The sequence below is a fragment of the Narcine bancroftii genome, chromosome 8, assembly GCF_036971445.1.
Source record: "Narcine bancroftii isolate sNarBan1 chromosome 8, sNarBan1.hap1, whole genome shotgun sequence".
Taxonomy (NCBI): domain Eukaryota; kingdom Metazoa; phylum Chordata; class Chondrichthyes; order Torpediniformes; family Narcinidae; genus Narcine; species Narcine bancroftii.
In genome coordinates, this window is record NC_091476.1 from 29,060,554 (window position 1) to 29,082,877 (window position 22,324).

The 22,324-nt window shown below is 38.7% G+C and overlaps 1 protein-coding gene across 5 annotated transcripts in view; it reads left to right on the forward strand.

The window, feature by feature from the left end:
* The window catches only part of dacha (dachshund a), a 404,574-nt gene that overhangs the window by 339,378 nt on the left and 42,872 nt on the right, over positions 1 to 22,324 (forward strand). For all 5 annotated transcript variants that reach the window (XM_069893410.1, XM_069893411.1, XM_069893412.1 and 2 more), the window contains 2 exons: positions 7,094 to 7,239; positions 13,339 to 13,486. In XM_069893410.1, coding sequence (XP_069749511.1) covers positions 7,094 to 7,239; positions 13,339 to 13,486 — 294 coding nt within the window. The remainder of the gene's footprint in view (positions 1 to 7,093; positions 7,240 to 13,338; positions 13,487 to 22,324) is intronic.

Here is a 22,324-nt window from a genome sequence, read left to right on the forward strand (position 1 = left end):
ACCAAAGCCTTCGACACCGTGAGCAGGAAAGGGTTTTGGCAAATACTAGAGCGCATCGGATGTCCCCCAAAGTTCCTCAACATGATTATCCAACTGCACGAAAACCAACAAGGTCGGGTCAGATACAGCAATGAGCTCTCTGAACCCTTCTCCATTAACAATGGCGTGAAGCAAGGCTGTGTTCTCGCACCAACCCTCTTTTCAATCTTCTTCAGCATGATGCTGAACCAAGCCATGAAAGACCCCAACAATGAAGACGCTGTTTACATCCGGTACCGCACGGATGGCAGTCTCTTCAATCTGAGGCGCCTGCAAGCTCACACCAAGACACAAGAGAAACTTGTCCGTGAACTACTCTTTGCAGATGATGCCGCTTTAGTTGCCCATTCAGAGCCAGCTCTTCAGCGCTTGACGTCCTGCTTTGCGGAAACTGCCAAAATGTTTGGCCTGGAAGTCAGCCTGAAGAAAACTGAGGTCCTCCATCAGCCAGCTCCCCACCATGACTACCAGCCCCCCCACATCTCCATCGGGCACACAAAACTCAAAACGGTCAACCAGTTTACCCTATACACTAATATACTCTTTATTCTCCACATTTATAGTACATTGTGGCTTCAGTGTAGGCCATCTTACAAAATACATTTCTGTTTCTCAGAGGCCACTTCAATACCACCAGCTGGATCTATGGCCTCTACCACTTTGAACTCTTCCATACGAGAGAATGGGAACAGTTATCAATCCCCCTAAAATGTCCACGCTGTCCTGACTTGAAAATATATTGTTGGTTGGTTGGGTCATTGGGTCCAAATCCTAGAACTTCCTGTCAAACAGCATTGAGAAAACAGTGAGCAGAAAGAGGTTCAAACCATTCAGCTTGTGAAGGGTCATCAAGAATGGGAAATAAATGCCTTCATTATCAGTATAATCCTCAAAGAATAATTAAACAATACTCAATCCTAAAATTTAAATTCACAGCCAGAGTTTTGTGATTACATTTGCTAATTTCATCATTTCATGCTAACTTTGAGCACATATGACTCATTGGATATTAAAATAGCCATTATTATCTGAAAACAAGATGGATGCAATTATTTCCAAACAGATGAGCTTACTCAATCATTCTTACAACTGTTTTTAAATTCAAGTTTTATTGGGAGTTTGGTCAGGGTAATTAATGGTGGAAGCAGATAAGATGGCTATATTTAAGAGCCTTCTCGATGAGACATAAATATGCAGGTAATATGTATCATTTGCAAGCCACAGAGATTTGGTTTAATTTGGCATCATGTTCAGTGCAGACATAGATCTAAGGGCCTGTTTCTCTGCTGTACTGTTTTACGGGTATGCTTTAACATGCAGGTGTGTGGGGAGAGAATGATGAGAATGTAGAGAGGTTTTTTTTAAAAAATGGGATCAATGTAAGTTTAGTACAAATGGGAGACGGATGGTCAGTGCAAACTCAGAGACTGCATTTTTCTATGACTGCGTGTCTCAGAAATAAAACTGCTCAACAAAGATTTTGTTTCCTGAACACTTTTGGGAGTATTTTATGGATTTTGGGATACTGGTCACAAAAAACACTTTAAAACATTCCTGTCACATACTGTTTTTTTTAGATCTAACCTATTTTTGTGATTTCATATCATATTTTAAGTCTGCTAGTATATTGACCACAAAGTAAGCTGTTGTAGTCAGTCCAAGAATGCCTGGATATGCACTCAATGCAGATACTATGCAAATGTTGTCAGATATGGAAGGCATTTAACATAAGAACATAAGAAATAGGAGCAGGAGTCAGCCATCTGGCCCATCGAGTCTGCTCCGCCATTCATTGTGATCATGGCTGATCTGATGATAGGCTCGTCTCCATTTACCTGCCTTTTCCTCATATCCCTTAATTTGAAAAATATAGAAAAATCTATCCAACCTTGTCTTAAAAATATTTACTGAAGTAGCTTCCACTGCTTCAATAGGCAGAGAATTCCATCAATTCACCACCGTCCGAGAAAAGCTGTTCCTCATCTCTGTCTTAAATTTACTAGGCTGAATCTTGAGGCTATGTCCCCTAGTTCTGGACTCCCCTACCAATGGAAACAACTTAACTACCTCAATTTTATCTATGCCTGTCATAAGCATATATGTTTCTATAAGATCCCCTCTCATTCTTCTATATTTCAGTGAGTATAGTCCCAGATGACTCAATCTCTCCTCATCTCTGGAATCAACCTGGTGAACCACCTCTGCACCACCTTTAAGGAGACCAGAGCTGCACACAGTACATCAGATGCAGTCTCACCAGTACCTTGTACAGTTACAGCATAACCTTCCTGCTCCTAAATTCAATCAGAATCAGGATTTATTGTCATGAACAAGTCATGAAATTCAGTGTTTTTCAGCAGCGTCGTAGAGCAAACGTACATATTATAACCATCTTACGACATTACTATAAAAAATAACAGTGCACGAAAAGTAAGCCAGTGTCTTTGGTTCATTGATTATTCAGGAATCTGATGCTGATGAGTGCTCATCTTTAGGCTCCTGTGCCTTTTTTACTGATGGTAGCAGAGTAAAGAGGGCATGACCTGGGTGGTGGGGCATCTTTGAGGATAGAGGCTGCTTTTTTTAAGTCACAGCCTCATAGATGGAGTTATGTCTGGTGCATATGATGTCACGTGCCAAGTCAACAACCCTCTGGTGTGTATTCTTGCCCTGAGAGTTGGCATCTCCATACTAGGCAGACACTTCAAAAAATATAGCCGCTGGTGAGCCTTCTTTGTGATTGCTTCAATGTGGAGGCTCCAGGATAGATCATCGGAGATGTTGACATCCGGGAATTTGAAGTTCCTGACCCTCTCCACCACTGAGTCCTTGATGAGGACTGGGTTGTGTTTCCCTGACTTCCTCCTGAAGTCCACAATCATCTCCTTTGTTTTCCTGACTTTGAGTGTAAAGTTGTTGTCATTACACCATTCAACAAGCTGATCTATCTCCCTCTTGTACGCTTCTTCTTGCTATTTGTGATTCTGCCGACAACTGTGGTGTAATCGGCAAATTTGTAGATGGCATTGGAATTGTGGCTGGCCTCACAGTCATCGGTGTATAATGCATAGCGCATTGGGCTAAGCACGCATCCTTGCGTTGATGTTTAGTGAGGAGGTGACATTGTTTCCGATTCGTACTGCTTGTGGTCTTCCAATGAGAAAGTCAAGGATCCTGTTGCAGAGGAGGGTATGGAGACCTAAATTTTGTAGCTTCTTGACCAGCACTGAGGGAATTTAAAGATGATATTGAGAATTTTCTTGGCAACTACAGAGGACCAGTCTCTGTCCATCTGAATGACAACATGTTTCAAGCATACAAAACTATGAAGTGCAATACACCACTGAAAATTCCTTTTCTGCATTTGCACTTGGACTTCTTCCCTGCTGATCTTGATGCAGTCAGTGACAAACATGGTGAAAGGCTTCACCAGGATATTACGACCGTGGAAAGGCATAATTAGGGCAACTGGAATCCATCAATGCTGGCTGACTATTGTTCGACATGGATATGAGAGGCATCAGATGCTGAGAACAAATGAAAATCAGCGGTAAAACGTTTTTAGGTTACTTGAACTAACACAACGTGTCAGCATTATCAATCTGCTAAATTGAATAAAAGTTCATGTTTCTCCAACCTCCTACATGATACAGAAAATCTGAAATTATCTTTATGAAATCATAATCCCCAATTTTTTTCAGGAAGCAAACCTTTTGAAAAAAGTTGTTGTCCAGTGAATCATTTCTTTTCAAAGCTTCAACTACTGGCTGAGACAGGAGAGCAACCTGTGCATGGCTTGGCTGATTCAGGGTTTTTCTGCTGTTCCAGAGGAGGGACTGAACTCCTCCACATCTTCCCTCCAGCAAATCACAGTACGATTATAGTACAGAACAAGGCTATTACTTCACAGAACCCCCTTTGCCAAACAGGAATTGGTCACAACAGATGGAGCCGATTCTCTCAGCAAGCCATCCTGGGTGAACACAACAAAGGGCAATCAATTTCCATGAATCAGTGAGTACAAGGGCCCCATCATTGATCACAAATTTTGGATCATAAAGCCATAGTGCAGGCGGGCCACAGACTGCAAAAGTAATAAATATTTTATGATTAGTGTTTGCTTTACAATTTCAATTATCAGTTTGTTTTGCAATGAATGATTTCAATTGTGGCAGCTGTAGTTGAAGAAACACTGCCTAGGGTTATACCTTGAGTAGAACTGACAATATAAACACTGATTTCCTGGTAACTTATCAGATATTTTCTGTGACTGCAGCAAGCATAAAAGTGAATTCTTCAAATCACAGGAATACATTTAATAAAAATTGACAAGCAATTTGTATGTACCCAGAGGGACATAAATTATGTTACCTCTCTGAACTATTGGATCAGAGGTGAAAATACCAAATCAGTTGCCTTATGTAAAAAATCTTGAAATGGAAACAGTTAAAATGTTGAAATTTTCATTGATTGTTTATCTGAGATACAGTAATCCAATACTTGTCATCTATATGGAGGAACCTTCAATTCAGCACCGATGAAATTATTCACATATCACTGAAAATGCATCTTTTGTTGAGTGTTTCCTACTGTGCATTCTCCTTTGACCTTATAATAAAACCAATTGGGGTAAAACTTGGCTCCAATCCATGGCAGTAAGTCTTTTTAAGTAAAGTAGCCCATTGCCTCTTTAGTTCAAGTAACCATGTTGAATTTCTTGCTGTCTACCTCCATTAGGCATTAATTCAAAGGAATGTTGACATTATTCAGTTAACTGACGTTAATTGAAATAATTAGCTATGTGCAATATTGCTGTGTGGAAGGGTGCCTGGGAAATCTTAGGAAATGCAAGCATTTAGTCTTTTTATCCAGACGACTATATCAAATGCAATGTAGCACTACATTCCCCAATAATGGAATGTGTTTCCTCTGCATGTTGGAGCCACAGATATGCACTTTATATCAGAATACAGTAGTTCAAGAAATGGAGTTCAAGTTTTGTATCTCTCACTTTATTATGCAATCATCTCCATCTTGTGCCTGGAGACACAAAAATGGTGGAATCTGGGGCAAAAGATGAAGATCTAAGAACTCACCATCTGTAGAGACAAAGGGGTGATTGATGTTTCAGATCAGCACCCTACTTCAGGACCAAGAGTGCAGACAGAAGATGGCCAGTATATAGAAGAGAGATTACACAGAGCCGATGCCCCAGTGTGCCCACTCCCTTTGGCTCCTTCTGCCTTTCATCCACCCCTCCCTCATCTAGTTCCACCTGTCACCTTCCAGTCTCTGTTTCACCCCTCCCTCTCACTTCTGTAAACAGACCTTCTTTATTCTGGCCTGATGCAGGTTCTTGAACTGAAATATCAATCAATCCTTTGGCTCTACAGATGCTGACATCATCCAGTAATTTATCTTTTGATCCTTCTGTGCCTTACCACTTTCCCTCTGTAGTTGGATTGGGCCCAGAAACAAAGAGCAGGAGTAAATGACAGGAAGGCAAAAGTATGCATTATCTGTGTTAAGATAGTTGCCTTCCATAGAGAAATGGAAGGGCAACACAGTTAGCACAGTGGTTAGAATAACACTGTTAAAGTGCCCGCGATTGGGACTGGAATTCAAATCTGGCACTGTCTGTAAGGAGTTTGTATGTTCTCCCCGTGTCTGCGTGGGTTTCCTCCCGGTGTTCTAGTTTCCTCCCACCGTTCAAAATAAGCCAGAGGGTGTAGGTCAATTGGATTTAATTGAAATTTAATTAAAAAAAAAATTTAGACGTACAGCATGGTAAAAGGGTCCGCCCCGCCCACTTAAGCTCAATTGACCTACACCCCTGGTGCATTTCGAACAATGGGAGAAAACTGGAGCCCCCGGGAAAATCCCTCGCAAACACGGGGAGAATGTACAAACTCTTTACAGATTTGAACCCTGGTTCTGATCGCTGGTGCTGTAAAGGCATTTTGCTATCCACTTCAAGGGTGGCATGGGCTCTTGGGCTGTATGCTTAAAATTAATAAAAATATGAGTAAAGTACTCTTCTACAAAGAGTTCTTTCCATCAGAGAGCGAGGACTTTATCTCCAATTATGGAGGAATAATGAGAAACTAAACCATCATTAAACATGGATCTGAAAGAATTTGGGGCAAATTGCTGAAAATACAAGTGATTCATGTATCAATCTAACACTTGTAGGGTATTTGAGAACTCATGCAGCTGATTTATGTTTATATATTCTGTTTTTGAAGCCAAGGATCCAAGATAAATGTGCCCATTTTTTAAGCAGTTCCTTAATCAATGCTGTTTTAAAATTTCTTGGAGTCCACATATTGCCCATTATTGTAATGCGATTCTACAAATTCAATTACCTGAAGAGTGGGCTGAGTTCTGGCTGACGTTTATTTATAGTACATTATATCTCAGGGATCATAACCCCTGTTCAACGCAGTGCAATCTTCACAGATGCAGTCAGTTCATCAGCTGGAATCAAGGGAAAATCAGAATTTTGAACATAATACAAAACAATAGTTCGTCGGTCTGTGTGTTTTGGAGATGATTGTAACAGTTCATTCAAATTTTAAGAATCACATGCTCTCTGTGAACCATCCCCATTCATAATTTCAAACACAATCAATGAAAAAAGATTATTGTAAGATTAATATACAAGGTATATAAATATGTTGCCAACTTGTTGATTCTTTCTATACGACAAGTAAAATCTGTTATGCAGATTTAAGTATTATTAAAACTGAAATGCTGGAAACACTCAACAGGTCAAGCAGCATTTGTGGAGAGAGAAACAAATCATCATTTCAGGTCTGAGATTCTTTATCTGAACTGAAGTATTTTATTTTCTATGGATGCCACCAGATTGGCTGAGTATACCCAGTATTTTCTTTTTTTTAAAAATTTCAGATGACTAGCATGTGTAATTTATTTTTAGTTATCCAGAAAAAAAAACACTCAACATAGTATGCACAGTCTGGATTTTGTGCATTCTAAACATGATGCATTTCATCTTTCACTAATTGTTGGTTTTTTTTTGTTTACTGTGCAGATGAGACTCAGCTTGTGATGCCCACCATCAGAACCAGCATCGAGAAGTTCCACATGACTGGCCAAGCCTTGACTCCAGGGTTTCCTGCCCCATTTTTATTTGCTGATGGTCTGTCTTCAATAGAGACACTTCTAACCAACATTCAGGTAAACTTAAGCATCATCAAGGCATTTTAAATGGAGCAAAGAGAAGTATCTCAAGTGGAGGTGTGCATTACTAAATAATAAGGTAATTAGTGACAGAAACAAGCAGATACTACAGTTATAGCATTGGTGCAGAAACATTAGTCGGGCATAAATATTATTTTGTTATGCACTATTTGGAATTATGATTTATTCTTGTCTTTGATGCAAAATTTCAAGATCACGCTAGGTACAGAATAGTGGCAGATGTAGCAACAACCTGAAGTAGACAAACATTCCACATGGGAGGTGAAGAGAAAATGGATATAAAATGTAACCATTTTAAGAAGAGAAAAATAGACCATTGTGGCTCGGCTGGGGTGAAAAAAGGGATTGCTGAACAAAGGAGGATCAGAATAAACAGTGAGGGGGTGGAAGAAGTTCTGGAGATGGAAGATCTCAAAGCCATGGGGAAATTTTAAGTGAGAATTGGAGGATGGGAAGATCATGTGGGTCAGTGAGTAAGGTGGTTTTGGCAAGTAAACCATTGTAAGGCAGTTACAGAGGTGATGAAGTTAATGGAGGAGACCATTGGTGTAATCAAATCTGAAAGCAACAAAGGCATGGAAGAAGGTTTCTAAAATTTAACAAAACTTTGTATTTTACTTCAGTCCTGAATAGACAGATTTGATTTGATATCCAGGAAATAAAAGAAATGGTACAAACCCAGTTTGCATTTAAGGACAAATGCTTTTAAAATAAAACATTGGGAATACTTGGATAAGGGGAAGCATTTGAACCAGTGTCCACGTCGGCTTTTATTGTCAGAGTAATTCACCAGTTCTGAACTCCCACATCACCCCTTCTCTGTGAACCTTGCAAATGTCTCCTCACCACCATAGATTTATCCAATTTCCTGTAGAAGGCCACAATAGAAACTGTCTTCTATTTCTACAGGCAGTTTATTCCAGAATGACACCCAACTCAAAAATGTCACTTCCCTCCCCTCTTTAAGTTGTTACTTTCACCTCTAGTCCAAGACTTCTCCCCTAACTAGAATCAGTTCCGACTATCCATGGTGTACAGATCCATCATCATTTTATACGTTTTCTTCAGCTGCTGCAAAGGCAACCGTTCCAAACTTCAGATCTAAGCTTGTAACAGTAGTCTTTCATTTTGTGTGGTGGTGAGGGTTGAAGTAAAAGGATGCAAAGGTTTCAAGGAGTTACACCCGGACACGTGTAAATATCAGAACGTGAATTTTATTTATAACCAGGAATAAACACAAAACCGGAGACTGACACCCGCAGGCAAACTGATCTTGCTAACGTGGAAGTTCATAAAACTACAAATACCTAAAGAAGATATTTAGAATGTTGTGAATTGGAACAAACAGTAGGCGCCAACACCGCCCCCCGCCCCCCTCACTAATGTTCATGCACAGCAGACAGATTTTTAAAAACTATCTAGTGACAGATTCAAATGTACAAGTTAAACCATGGTGGTCCACCAGGTGCAGGCTACAATTTAGCCCCCACCCTTCCAACACAACTGGTCCTCCAGTACTTCCCATGGATCATAGCCAGGAGCGGGTTTGGGAATCACAGATATGGTGCTTTTTATACTCTTGGGGCTAGAAGCAGGATCAGAATATCAGCAGGTGACTTCAAGTGAGGAAGATGAAAAATCGGAAGGTGGCTTAATCTGGGGTGGGGTGGGGTGGAGGGAGGGTATTGAGTCACATGACTTCAGGTAATGAAAATGACCAATCAAGTTTAATCTGTGGGCAGGTCTGATTTTGATGGATGTTGGAAGTGATCTTCGATCTATTATCTCCAGCCAGTGAGGTGACTCTCCACGTTAAATCATGTTTGTAAATCTCAGGGCCATCTCCAGTACCTCCACACCCATCCTATAATGAGATTACTTGAATTGAACACAATATTCCAGCCTGGATTTATAATGTTTCAGCTCATTGACCCTTTTTTTATACCCTATAGCTCCACTGATAAAGTCCAGACTACTGTTTACCTAATCAAGACTTCTACAACCTGCCTTTCCACCTTCAATGACCTTCCATACCTCAGGTCACCTTGTTCCTGTGTCACTTTTCGAACAGTGATACTTGTGAAAATCTCCTATTAATTACAGAAGAATAGTTGTGAATTTTCTTCCAGGGATCAATTAGTTGAAATACAACATAAACCGCGCAAATTTTTTCTTATATATTTTTTTAAAAATTGGTCGTATGTGCAGATGGATGTAAGTCACATAGGTCATGAGTCAGGGAGTACATCTTGATTTTTAGAGCTTCAACTATCCTGGGCAGATTTATCTTTAGAAGCTGAAACATATATTGGATGAATTAAATGGAAATGGACATTGCATTTGCTATTTTCAATTCCCTTTAAAAATAATACATAAAAGGAGATACATTTTTATTTATCCATCCAGAAATAGGTTTCATTAAAACTTACAGAACACCCATCATCTTTCTGAATACACAAATATGAGTACTTGTCTAATCTCTCAGACCCTTGCACATGCACCCAGAGATCACTTTCTCGATCTCTGCAAATTGCATATATTTGAAATTTTCCAGTTTTAGTTTTAGCTCAATGGCTTTGGTTCAGATCTCCCTTCCTCATCTCATGTCCGTTATTTTAGTTTTTTACTTAACCTTGTGTACAAGACATCCTTTCCCCCTTATTGTGTGCACTGTTATATTCTGCATATGTCAACTGCTGCTTAATATCACCAGCTGATATAATTTAGTCACTGTGTATATTGTATGGCCATCATAGATCTCAGGGAAATAGATTTACACACTAAGAAAAGCACATCTCTTGCAAAAGATTTGTGCTCTCGGGATTTTAACTGGAGACAGAAATTCAACTTTAATGAAAATGAGGAAAATTGAATCTGAACCTAATAATAGGGAGTGATACAATGGTTTTGTTGAATGGAAATTCATTTTAAATTTTATCATGGTTAAGCTTCAATTAATTTATACTTTGAGAAATATGTTAGCAATTCTGCTCCATTTCAGAGGATCACTCTGTCCTGCTCTTTGTATATGTTGGGTTAGAATCACATCTTGAATTATCCCATTGCGTTCTTGTTTCTGAAACCTCTCCACAACTGTTTTCGTAGCAGTTCAGGGCATGAGCATAATCCCTTCCTCCCATCAACAAAAAATCTAGACCTCATCGTGAGAAGCAGCAATGCAACAAATATAGAATATATAATGATTAATAGTGATATATTAATAATGATTAATTACATCATTAGCTAGTCAACATTTTATGTTTTAGATAATAAATAATATTGACATCAACTGAATCTAATAAAATTGCTTTGTTGATGTTATATCACAAAATATATTGGAATAACATTTTCAAACACCAGGGTATTTTTAGTTGGAAAGTCTTATTTAAATATAGTGTAAAAAGGGTATTTTTGTCCAAGGTCAGAGTGTTAATTTTGTAGTTTCACTTATTTTGTAATAATTTAAGATTTAAAAAATCTTGTCTAATGTTAACACAAGTGTATGATCTTGCTGGCTCAATGTTTAGTTACTCCATTGCACTTCACATTGGCTTCCACAAAATACAACTTACTCAGAATCCCTTGACCCATCTTTACTTCTAAACACAGTCCAAAGAGAGACAGTTCTCCCAACCATTTGATTATCAAGCAATGATCTTTCATGTACATGCAACCTTACTCGCAGCCCAATCTATCTTTGACTGTCAACTGTTACTGTGCAGGATTACGATGCATCTGTACTGGATTACACATGACCTTCCCTTGATTTTCTGAAGATGTTAACTGCTAACTCCCTAAAAGTTCCTGTTTTGATATTTCTCTTGCTGTCAAGTGCCTGAAACTGCATCATCTGACTTCTATAAATTCTCTCGCAATTTATTTACGTTTCTCTGTCATGTCACACGAACATTGCAAGACAACATGGATCACCAGGTTAATTTATTTTACGCTTTGGAATAACAGGCAACAAAAATATGCAGTAGATTTGTCTACAGCAAAAGGATCTACAAAAGACTTGGCAATGAACACTTAATTTCCATTTAATTTGGAAATGACCTATTTCTAAAATTTTTGTTCACTTTTGCAAAGAAGGATTCCAAAGTGTTGTGGACTAATTCAACTTAAAACAATACAATGCAAGCATATACTATATATTTTTAAAAATTTAGACATGCGCCACGTTAACAGGCCATTTCAGCTCATGAGTCCATGCTGCACAATTTACAGCCCATTAACCCACACCCCCGATGATTTTGAATGGTGGGAAGAAACTGGAGCCCCCAGAGACAACCCACACAGACACGGGAGAACATACAAACTCCTTACAGACCGTGCGGGATTCGGACCCCCATCCGATCCCAATCACTGGTGCTGTAAAGGCATTGCACTAACCACTACGCCAACCATGCTGCCCTATGGAAGGATTTAGGCTTAAAGTAGGAAGGCAGGTTTTTCGGCATGGATATGCTGGGCCTGTGCGCCTGTTTCCATGCTGTAAACCTGAATGAAAATCACATGACAGTATGTGTTTTCTCTAATTTCCTCACATTTCTCAAAGAAATGCTGATTTGTTCATTGGTTGCTGTAAGTTAATTTTAATGAAGCTTACTACATAAAATAACTGAAGAGATGTTGATGGGCAAATGTTAAAAGAAGTTGCAGGGGAAAAGGGAAATTAGGAAGAAGGGGAATTGTTCCAATCATCTTGCTCTCCTGGGCCCCAGCATGGATCTAATGGGGTGAATGAGCTCCTTTATATCATTATATGTACAAGTTAAGATAAGGTCAACCTAATATTCCAACATTGGTCATACTGGGTAGGAGTTTGGGATTTTTGTAGCAATTAAATTGAAGTACAATATAAACTAATTATATAGTGACAGGATCTTTGCTCACCTTGTAATAAGTTGTAACCCTGTACTGCTTCTGAGCTGAACAACATTTTATTTCTGCTTTGGGAAATTCTCAATTCCAATGCAGGCCCATTGTTTAAACCTTACAAGACTCTACAGCCTCACTAACAGTACACATTGGCTATACAGACTCACAATTAAAATGAATCTTTGAAGTGGCAGACTCTTTGAAAACCATCTACTCTTCCAAAGCCTACGTTGCCTTTGGTACATTGATCACGATAATTATATCAACTGATATGTTTAGGGCAACTGAAATGAGAAGGTAAAAGTAAAAGCACAATGCTGGAGAAATTCAGCAGTTCAAAGAGTGTCCTTTATTTCTCTTCTTTGGCTTGGCTTCGCGGATGAAGATTAATGGAGGGGTATATTAATTATATATTATATATATAAAAAGTCCACGCTGCTGAAGATCCAGCTGCGCTGGATGGGTCACGTCTCCAGAATGGAGGACCATCGCCTTCCCAAGATCGTGTTATATGGCGAGCTCTCCACTGGCCACCGTGACAGAGGTGCACCAAAGAAAAGGTACAAGGACTGCCTAAAGAAATCTCTTGGTGCCTGCCACATTGACCACCGCCAGTGGGCTGATAACGCCTCAAACCGTGCATCTTGGCGCCTCACAGTTTGGCGGGCAGCAACCTCCTTTGAAGAAGACCGCAGAGCCTACCTCACTGACAAAAGGCAAAGGAGGAAAAACCCAACACCCAACCCCAACCAACCAATTTTCCCCTGCAACCGCTGCAATCGTGTCTGCCTGTCCCGCATCGGACTTGTCAGCCACAAACGAGCCTGCAGCTGACATGGACTTTATACCCCCTCCATAAATCTTCGTCCGCGAAGCCAAGCCAAAGAAGATATATATAAATTATATATTAAAGATAAAGATACAAAATCAATGTTTTGGGTTTGAGCCCTTCATCAAGGTACAGAAAAGGTAAAAGCTACCCAAAAACATCAAAATATTCTGCTGTTTTAAGTGCGTTAACGAACTGAATTGAATTGTCAGTATTCTTAATGAATGGAAGGAAGAAAAAATGTGGGGAAGTAGACATTAAGTTGAATAAACATTTTTGAGCTTCTGCACATATTTAGGATTTCATTGGATTGCAGCTTCACAGGAGTTCAGAGGCACTTCTGAGACTGTTTATTGACAATACAGGGCTTGCTGAAGGTGGCTGTTGACAATGCCCGTGTGCAGGAGAAGCAGATACAACAAGAGAAGAAGGAACTGAAGTTGGAGCTGTTCCGGGAGCGAGAAATGAGAGAAACCTTAGAGAGGCAACTCACAGCAGAACAGCACAATAGAGGTAGGTCTCAAAGTAATCAAATAGAATATAAATAGGGAACGTCAAGACATTGACAAAGCTCATCTTGGTTGTGAATTGCCTTATATGACTTAGTATTGATATGGGGCAATAATAATTGGTTAAGATTAAAGTAAAACTTTGCCACAGTGGTTAAGGATTCAAAACATTATCGTAACATAAGATTCTACCCAAAGATTTCACAGTATAATCTTCTCATCTTTTCTTAGCAAAATCACCAGCTAAAATTCACTGGTACAATCCCCGGGTTCAAAACACATTGTTATGCAGTATGATACATTTGTACTTTAGCATGATGCTGCCGCCACCCAGCATCATGTCAGAGTGTGATGTAGGATACTCTCGCGCTGTTGTTGCTCTCCCCTGCTGTTGAACGTTATTGCTTGGCTGATAAAATTCCTTTCAAGATTCTCCTTGTGCTTGACAATCCACTGGACATCAAAGCTCTTTAGATAACCTTCACCCTAATGTAATGGTCATATTTTTACCCCCCCAACACCACATTGTTACTTCAGTTAATGGCTCAAGGAGTCATAGCCACCTTTATGGCCTATTATTTACTGTGAAGCTTCTCACAAATGGTCAGAACTACCCAAGATGATGAGATGACCTTAAGAGAGTTTCTGGAAGAATTATAACATCTATAAAGCCATCAAAAACACTGCTCTTGGGATGAAGTGTAACTGTCAAATATGAAAGGAGTGTGAAACAAACTGTGCCCCCAATTTGCCCATGCTTTTCAGGGGTTTACAGCTGATGACATCACCAAACCCTGGCAAGCTGTGGTTGATATTGGTAATCAACTGCAGTTAGACATCAGTGAAAGTGATGTCATAGAGATACTCAACTGCCATGCCAAAGAATTGACCAATGAAGACCTTATGGAACTAGAGCAGCAGATGACAGCATTTGAGGAAGACTTGGACCTAAACACTCCAGAAATGGAAAAAAAAAGTTTTCATCAAAAGAGTTAGCTGAAGCCTTTCGTCTCATTGAAGCAAGGATGGGAAAGTTAGAGGAGCAAGATCCTGAAACACGAAAGTTCAACCAAGTTCACAGTACAGTTAACGGAGAACCTCAGCTGCTACAAAGCGATTTACGATGAGAAAAAGAAAACAACCTTGCTGGCCTCCGTACAAACCTCCGTTGATGCCTAATTCAGGAAATTGACTCCGGTACTAAAATCCCCTCTCCAGCAGCAGAATCAAACCCTAACTCTCCTGCACCAGGTCCATCCTTTCCAAAAGTAGCCATCTCTCCATCATGCTCTCCTACATCATCCAATTTTGCACTGTATTATTATGTTTAAGATGTTGTAGTGTATTTGGAAGTGTTCCTTAAGTGTTTTACATGCATATTAATGTAAAATAAATATTATATATACTATACACTAAGATAAACATTTGACTAACTGACTCTAAATAAGGTCTGTATGTACTTGTTTCAACTTGAGTTAAAGACAGGCCTAGGTAGCAGAATTTGTATTCAAACCAGGGACTGCCTGTACTTAAGGACTGTTCTTTTGCTAAACAGGTGACACCGTTTTTGGGAAGGAATCTTGGCTGATCTTTGGTTAATTTAAGAGATATGAACTTTGCTGATGAGGCCAGCATTTTTATTCCCCCTCTCCCCGCCACACCCCCACCACCGTGAGGTGGTAGTTTTGAGGATTGGTATGCCGTCAGGTGTGATCACAATGGAAATCAATGACACTGCTTCTGCATTAGAAATGATACCTGGATATTTATGGCCAATATTCAAAACAAAAAAATAAAAATATGCTGCGATACTCATTGTTGAGGGGCGGGGGGGGGGGGTTGGTGGGGGAATAGATAACAAGAGGTTCAAATTATTTTGAAAATGTTGAGATGGATGCTGAATTTTAATGTTGATGAGTTAATTATCTGAGTTGATGCATCTGCTCATCTTGATGAAAGTTATACAGAAACATGAATTGACCAACAATATGTCAAGTTAATTCTGAATGATTTTCCAGTCTGAATTTTATAAACAAGGTTGTTTTCCATTGTAGCCATTAGTATGGTGCTATTACAGTGCCAGTGTCCTGGATTCAAATCTTCCACTGCCTGTGAGGAGTTTGTACATTCTCCCTGTACAGGGCTAGCATCTTAATTGGTCATATGGGTGTATTTGGCCAGTGCAGGCTCATGGGCCAGAAGGGCTTTAACTGTGCTGTTTCTCTAAATAAAAAAAAAATTGTTTAAGATCATTGAATCTTTAATACAAAATCTAGTGTTGGGATACTGGCAAAACATGGGAAACTGGAACGTTTGGTTGACATGGACAGATGGGCTGAAGGGCCTGCTTCCACACAGTAGAGTTCTATGACTCTATAAGATACATTTGTGAAACATTATCCAGTTAGCATCTGTGAGAAATTCAAAAATAATGTAATTTTTGATATTCCCTCATGAGAAATACTATGGTTAAATATAAGAAAATAACCATCTTGTCTGTTACCAAAGCTTCTAGTGATAGGATGCAAAGATTAGAAATTGAAACTCTCACTCCTTGGTTCCTCTGAACTTGCACTATTCCAAACATGCTGCTGAGATGATGAACCTGCAATGTGGTAAATCTTTGTTAAAAGTCTATCTGTGTAGCATAGTATATTACTTCATCAGCTCACTGCATCCAGAATGGCAAATACAGTATGACGTTGAGCATACTAAATGAAATCAATCCAATGTCCCTGCACTTCATTGCAGAAGTATAATCATTTCTGCATAAAATTCAGATTTTTGAAAAGATTAAATTATCGATTACATGCAAACTGTGGCACGTTGATTTATTTAAATTTATTACAGGTATCTGTTTCTCATTCAAATTTGCATCCAAATTCCTTGGTAAATTTATTTCTATGGTTCAGTGCCATTTTATTCTCTGGCACGTATAATTCTGATAAGCAATAGTTTACAACTCGTTAGTGTTTCTGCAGCTGCTTCTTTATTGGTTGCACCATTAAACATCTAAGAAGCGAGTCCTGAAATTACAAGGTTGCGTTTGATGTAACTGGATGCGTCTTAAATAAATTCATTCGAAATATTATTGCATTGATGTTTGTAACCTCTATGGCTTAGTGTAGCATTTACAGCAGAGAAATGGACTGCTTAATCCAGCTGGTTTGTGCCTACATATTTGCTCCACATTTTTATGTTCCACCCTACCAATAAAATAAAGAGAGCTTTCTACAAGTTTGTATGGTGTGACTTTAATCATTTACAGCATGGTTTAAATTGATCATTTGGTGAAAATAAGTATGCCCACATTCTAAACCTCCACCAACAAATTGAAAGGAGGACAAGGTTTAAATTAAACCAGAGGTTTTGACGGGTTATCAGGCAGCTGTTTAAACCTGTGCTGTTGTTCAAAGTAAAAGAACCACTGCAGATAATGTGCAGAATGTGGAAACGATGTCACATTCCAAGTGGAGCAATCAGAAATCTCATCCCTTCCATGTACTGGTTCATGCCACAAAAGCAACTTAGAATTGAAATGCCTTTGGCTGTTCTCAGCTTTTGAACAACTTAGACACAATTTAAACAGCTGGTTTCCTTGACTTCAATGTTCAGTTTTGAGAGCTGAAACTTCTTCAGTTGTTAGATACTGAACTGGTTTTCCATAGCAGCTAGTTATTTTCAGCAAGTTTTTTTTTGGACTTACATTGACGTGATCATTACAAACCCATTGACACTATCCGCTCATTTGCAGATTACAATTTTGAAGTTTATTTGAACATTATTAAAGAGAACACCCAAATGGAATTGGATTAAATTACCCATTGGAAAATCTAAATTATTTTTGCATTCTCAAATAATCCAAAATTATTATATTCATCACGATTGATCTTCTTTCTGTATCATTTTATATCTTTGTATGTATTTAAATCTGATGTAACCACTTTCAACAAGTTGGAATAATGAGTTAGAATACAAGAACAAACTCAGATGAAACCAAATTATTCCATCATTCAGAAAAAAAATCACACAGAACATCAACTTTATTTTTACACCAGATAATATTGGCCAAAATCTATCAACCCCAGGTTTGAATATTCTCCAGGACTGAGCACCCACTGCCTTATGGAAAAGAATTTTCAGGAAACACATCTCTGTGCACAGAAAATTATTTTTATCCCAATTTTAAATAGTGGACATTTTAGCATTATCCTTTGACCTTTAGAGCAACCACCTTTCCATTAGTGAAACAGTTTCTCAGCATCTGTTCTGACAAACCCTCTTTCTTTCAAATGTTTGAGAGAGCTCACTCCTCACCATCCTAAACCTCATGTAAATAGGCAAATTCTACACTATTTGCCCTCACAAAACTCTAGAAATCAAAGTGGTAAATCCTTCTCACTGTATTTTCTGGGAAATTAGGGTGCACTAATATGGTACAGTGGATCACCAAGGGCCATGGACATTGGTTCCCTATCTCAGGCTATGATTAGGACTGAGGTTCAAGGCCTTATCCTGCAGGCTGGGTGGCACATCTCTACAGACAAAAATAAAATGATCTTCCAGGGGAGTTTGAGAAGTTGTAATAAGGGTGGGCTGGGGAGGGGGAGTAATGGATTGAGAGCAAGGATCAAGTGACTGATTGATGGTCAAACAGAAGAAGCTGTAGCTGTAATGTAAAAATGTACATGGATCTCAAGAATTAAGGTGCAGTGAAAATAAAGCTGGTGGTGCTCTTTCAGGGACTTGGCCTTGCTTGAAGAAATCTGTTCTCTATATTTGAACAGGGCTCTATTTTGTAAAATTTTAAGTATTCAGATTTAATTGCTGGATGATATTGAGGATGAATTCTTTTGATTCCCCCTGTGGTCATGAAGTTAATTATACCATCTCCATTTGCACCAATACATTTCTAGGTTGGAGGACTCATTCGACAGTTTGCTGATCATTGTCTGTAATATTCCCAAATCAGTGCATTTATGAAATCTGTGGTCAATAACTGAATATCTAAGAAGATATCTTGAACTCATAAAAAGAACTGTATGGGAATCTGTTAATAAAAGTACAAGGATAAGTGATAATGAGTTTAATGATATTCACATAAGTACAATGTGCATATTAACTTGCCTGTGCCAAACAGGTACTATGCAAAGAAAACCTTCAATAGTGTACACTTAATCACCATGCTGAAAGAAATAAGAAATATAAGGGATAGATAATAAATATTCACAGTTACAGTAATGCAAGAGAAAATAGTGGTCTTTCAATAGCACAAACAGGTCGTTTTGTGGTGCTGGAGCAGGGCTAAATCAGAATTAGAGGATTATCAATGTACATTCTTGAAGCTAGGAATAATTTCCCTGTTTAAAAGAAAAGTCTCAGGCAGAGGTGCCAAGATCACCAACAATTAAGGAGATTTAAATTCACCTTTGATGCTGATGTTGGACCTTCGCCAGAGCTGCTCAAATACACAAGGAAGTAAAGAACTGTGGAAGAAGACATTTTCAAACTTTGATTTACTCTAGTTATGCTGCTTGGCATTTTTGATTCACCAGCTATTTTCACTCAGATTGTACCAAAAGAAAATACCTTACAGTGCAAAAAGCTAATTCAATATGTACATAAAGAGCTGGGCTTGAATCACTAATGGATACAGGTAGCTCATTAGAAGCATTCTTCCATGTAAATGTTGTAATTTTATTTAAGTAAAGCCATTAATTAAAGCCATGGAAATTATTAGTACTAGACAATACATGTCGCAATATGGGAGATAATACATGTAATCTGTCGTGCTTATGGATAGGTCATGGTTAATTTAATTTAATTTAATTTAGGCATACAGCAGGGTAACAGGCTATTTCGGTCCACGAGTCTGTGCCACCTAATTAACCTGCAAATCCAGTATGTTTAGAACGGTGGGAGAAAACAGGAGCCCCTGGGGGAAACCCACACAAAACTTACAAACTCCTTAAAGACAGCGTAGGATTCGAACCCTGGTCCCGATCAGTGGTGCTGTAAAGGCATTGTGCTAACCACTAAGCCAACCGTGCTGCCCATAGAGAAGAATATGGTAATTGTATGTTCAATTAATTTCCACAAAAATAAGTATTAATTTTGGTATTTTAGTTGAAGATTGAAATCACAGTGATATACTTGTGTGGTCTGTCATTTTCTGTCTAGGATCTTCTGCAAGTTTTAATTGTGAGTGCAGGATTATTTAATCATAGCAATTAAAGCACTATTCTATGCTTATTTCCACTCAGTTGATCAAAGAACAGTTTACAATTCAGATACACTTTAACTGCAGATTTCAGTGGCTCTTTTCTGAGGTATCAGATTTCAGATTTATTGTCAGAGTACATATGTGACATCACATAAAACCCTGAGATTCCTTTATCCTGCGGCATGGCAGAATTACCACTAATTGGTAGTGCAAAAAAATAAACTGCACACAGCGTGAACATATAATCAGTCTGCATGATCAGTGTTTCCTTTGTTAAATGAGATGAATGCTTGTCCCATTTGCTGCCATGTTGGAAACACTAGAAATTCTGTCCCAAACTCTGCTGGAACTTTCTAGTTTTGGTCAATCGTTATTAGAATCTTGTGTGGTTCTACAGCCCTTTGCCATGTCACCTAACTTAAGGCAGGAAAGCAATGGGAAGATCTTAGCTGAAATAAGTATATGTTGGGCTCAATGATCTAACATTTGCATTTGCATGTGTGGTGCATGGGAATTGAGTGAGGGGAAATGAGCATAGGTAATGCTTTAATTGCTATGATTAAATGACTCTGCTCTCACTTTTGAAATAGTAATGATTACAGGCAGAAATTTCCTATCTATTGAACCATGGAAAACTACAGCACAGAAAACAGGCCATTCAGTCCTTCTAGTCTGTGCCAAAACATCATTTCCCTAGTCTCACTGACCTGCACCCATTCCATAACCCTCCAGACCATTCCCATCTTGTATCTATCCAATTTGTTTTTAAAACTTAAGAGTGAGCCCGCTTTACCACATCAGATGGCAGCTCGATCCAAACTCCCACCACTGTCTGAGTGAAGAATTTCCCCCAATGTTCCCCCTAAGCCTTTCACCCTAAACCCATGTCCTCTCATATTTATCTCTCTCAACCTAAGTAGAAAGAACCTACTCTGTCTATTCCCCTCATAATTTTGTAAACTTCTATCAAATCTCCCCTCATTCTTCCCTGTAACTCAACTCCCGAAGACCTGGCAACATCCTTGTAAATCTTCTCTGCACTCATTCAATCTTACTGATATCCTTCCTATAGTTTGGTGACCAGGACTGCACACAATACTCCAAATTTGGCCTCACCAATATCTTATACAAATTCACCATAACATCATAATTCTTGTATTCAATATTTTGAATTATGAAGGCCAAGATGCCAAAATCTTTATTTACAACTGTCTACATGTGATGCCACTTTGAGGGAATGATGTATCTGTATTCCCAGATCGCTTTGTTCCTCCACACTTCTCAGTGCCCTACCATTTATTATGTATGTCCTACCTTGGTTAGTCCTTCCAAAATGCAACACCTCACACTTGCCTGCATTAAGTTCCATCTGCCATTTTCTGTCCCATTTTTCCAGTTGGTTCAGATCCCTCTGCAAGCTTTGAAAGCCTTCCTCACTGTCGACAATGCTTCCCATCTTAGTGTCATCAGCAAAGTTGCCTGCTATTCCATTGTTGGCTAAAGCTGTGTAAACAGCCGTAACTGAATTGATTCTTCATTGAACCTAAAACAATAGTGTTTGCTGAGTGATGGCATCTGTTCAAACAGGCAAGTTCTTGCTTGAATAACCTGTGCAGACAGGTTGGAGTTCTTTGCTCATGATTTATACTTTTGACGTGGATAAAGGCAGTTCAAAGACAGCAATTAGGTCATATCATGTGATTAAAGACACTTCAAGGAGTCATCTTTAATATTACACTAGTTTTCATCTGAGGTCAGAAATGCACTAGCCTCCGGTCAGAGAGGTACTGTTCACGTTGAGGAACACAGAATTTTCGGCTTTGGAAAGGATGGCCACTTTGCTGCTTCTCTTAGTCAAGAGAGAGAACAGTGCTGCGATGGTACCTGTATTTTAAATAGCCACTTGTGACTGATGCAATGCTGAGTAAAAAGCAAAATAATTCTTGTTTATGGATCATGACCATTGTAATGGTTACTTCATCAGGCTTGTACCTGAATTTGTGAAATCATTGGTTGAAACACAGATACTGTAACCTCCATGCAAGAAAGGAAAATCATTTGTATGAAGAAAAACTTCTCTGAAAAAAAATCCTACAAAGAATTCATGAATTTGAGAATTTTTGAGCAACAATTTAAAGAATCTGACTTTCAACACAAAACTGACTGAACTTTAAAAATTGACTCTTTTCACAATTGTGCTTAAACTGTAATGTTTTTGGGATCTCTCTCTCTCTCTCTCTCTCTCTCTCTCTCACACACACACACACACACACACACACACACATTTGGGATCTCTCTCACACACACACACATTTGGGATCTCTCTCTTTCTCTCTCTCACACACACACACACACACACACACACACACACACACACACACACACACACACACATTTGTGCAAAGTGAGGTTAAGTTTAGAGTTAAGTAAGAAGTGTTATATTATCAATATATTAATAAAAATGATTGTTTTGTAGACACCATTATTTTGGTGAATTTCTTTTGCTGCTGGTCTTCTACGTAATAAAAATTTGAGGGCTCTTCCAGGAATTAACCAAAAAATGGAGCTTATTGATCAATTAATTTTTAATTGATCAATTAATTTAATTTAGTTACATTT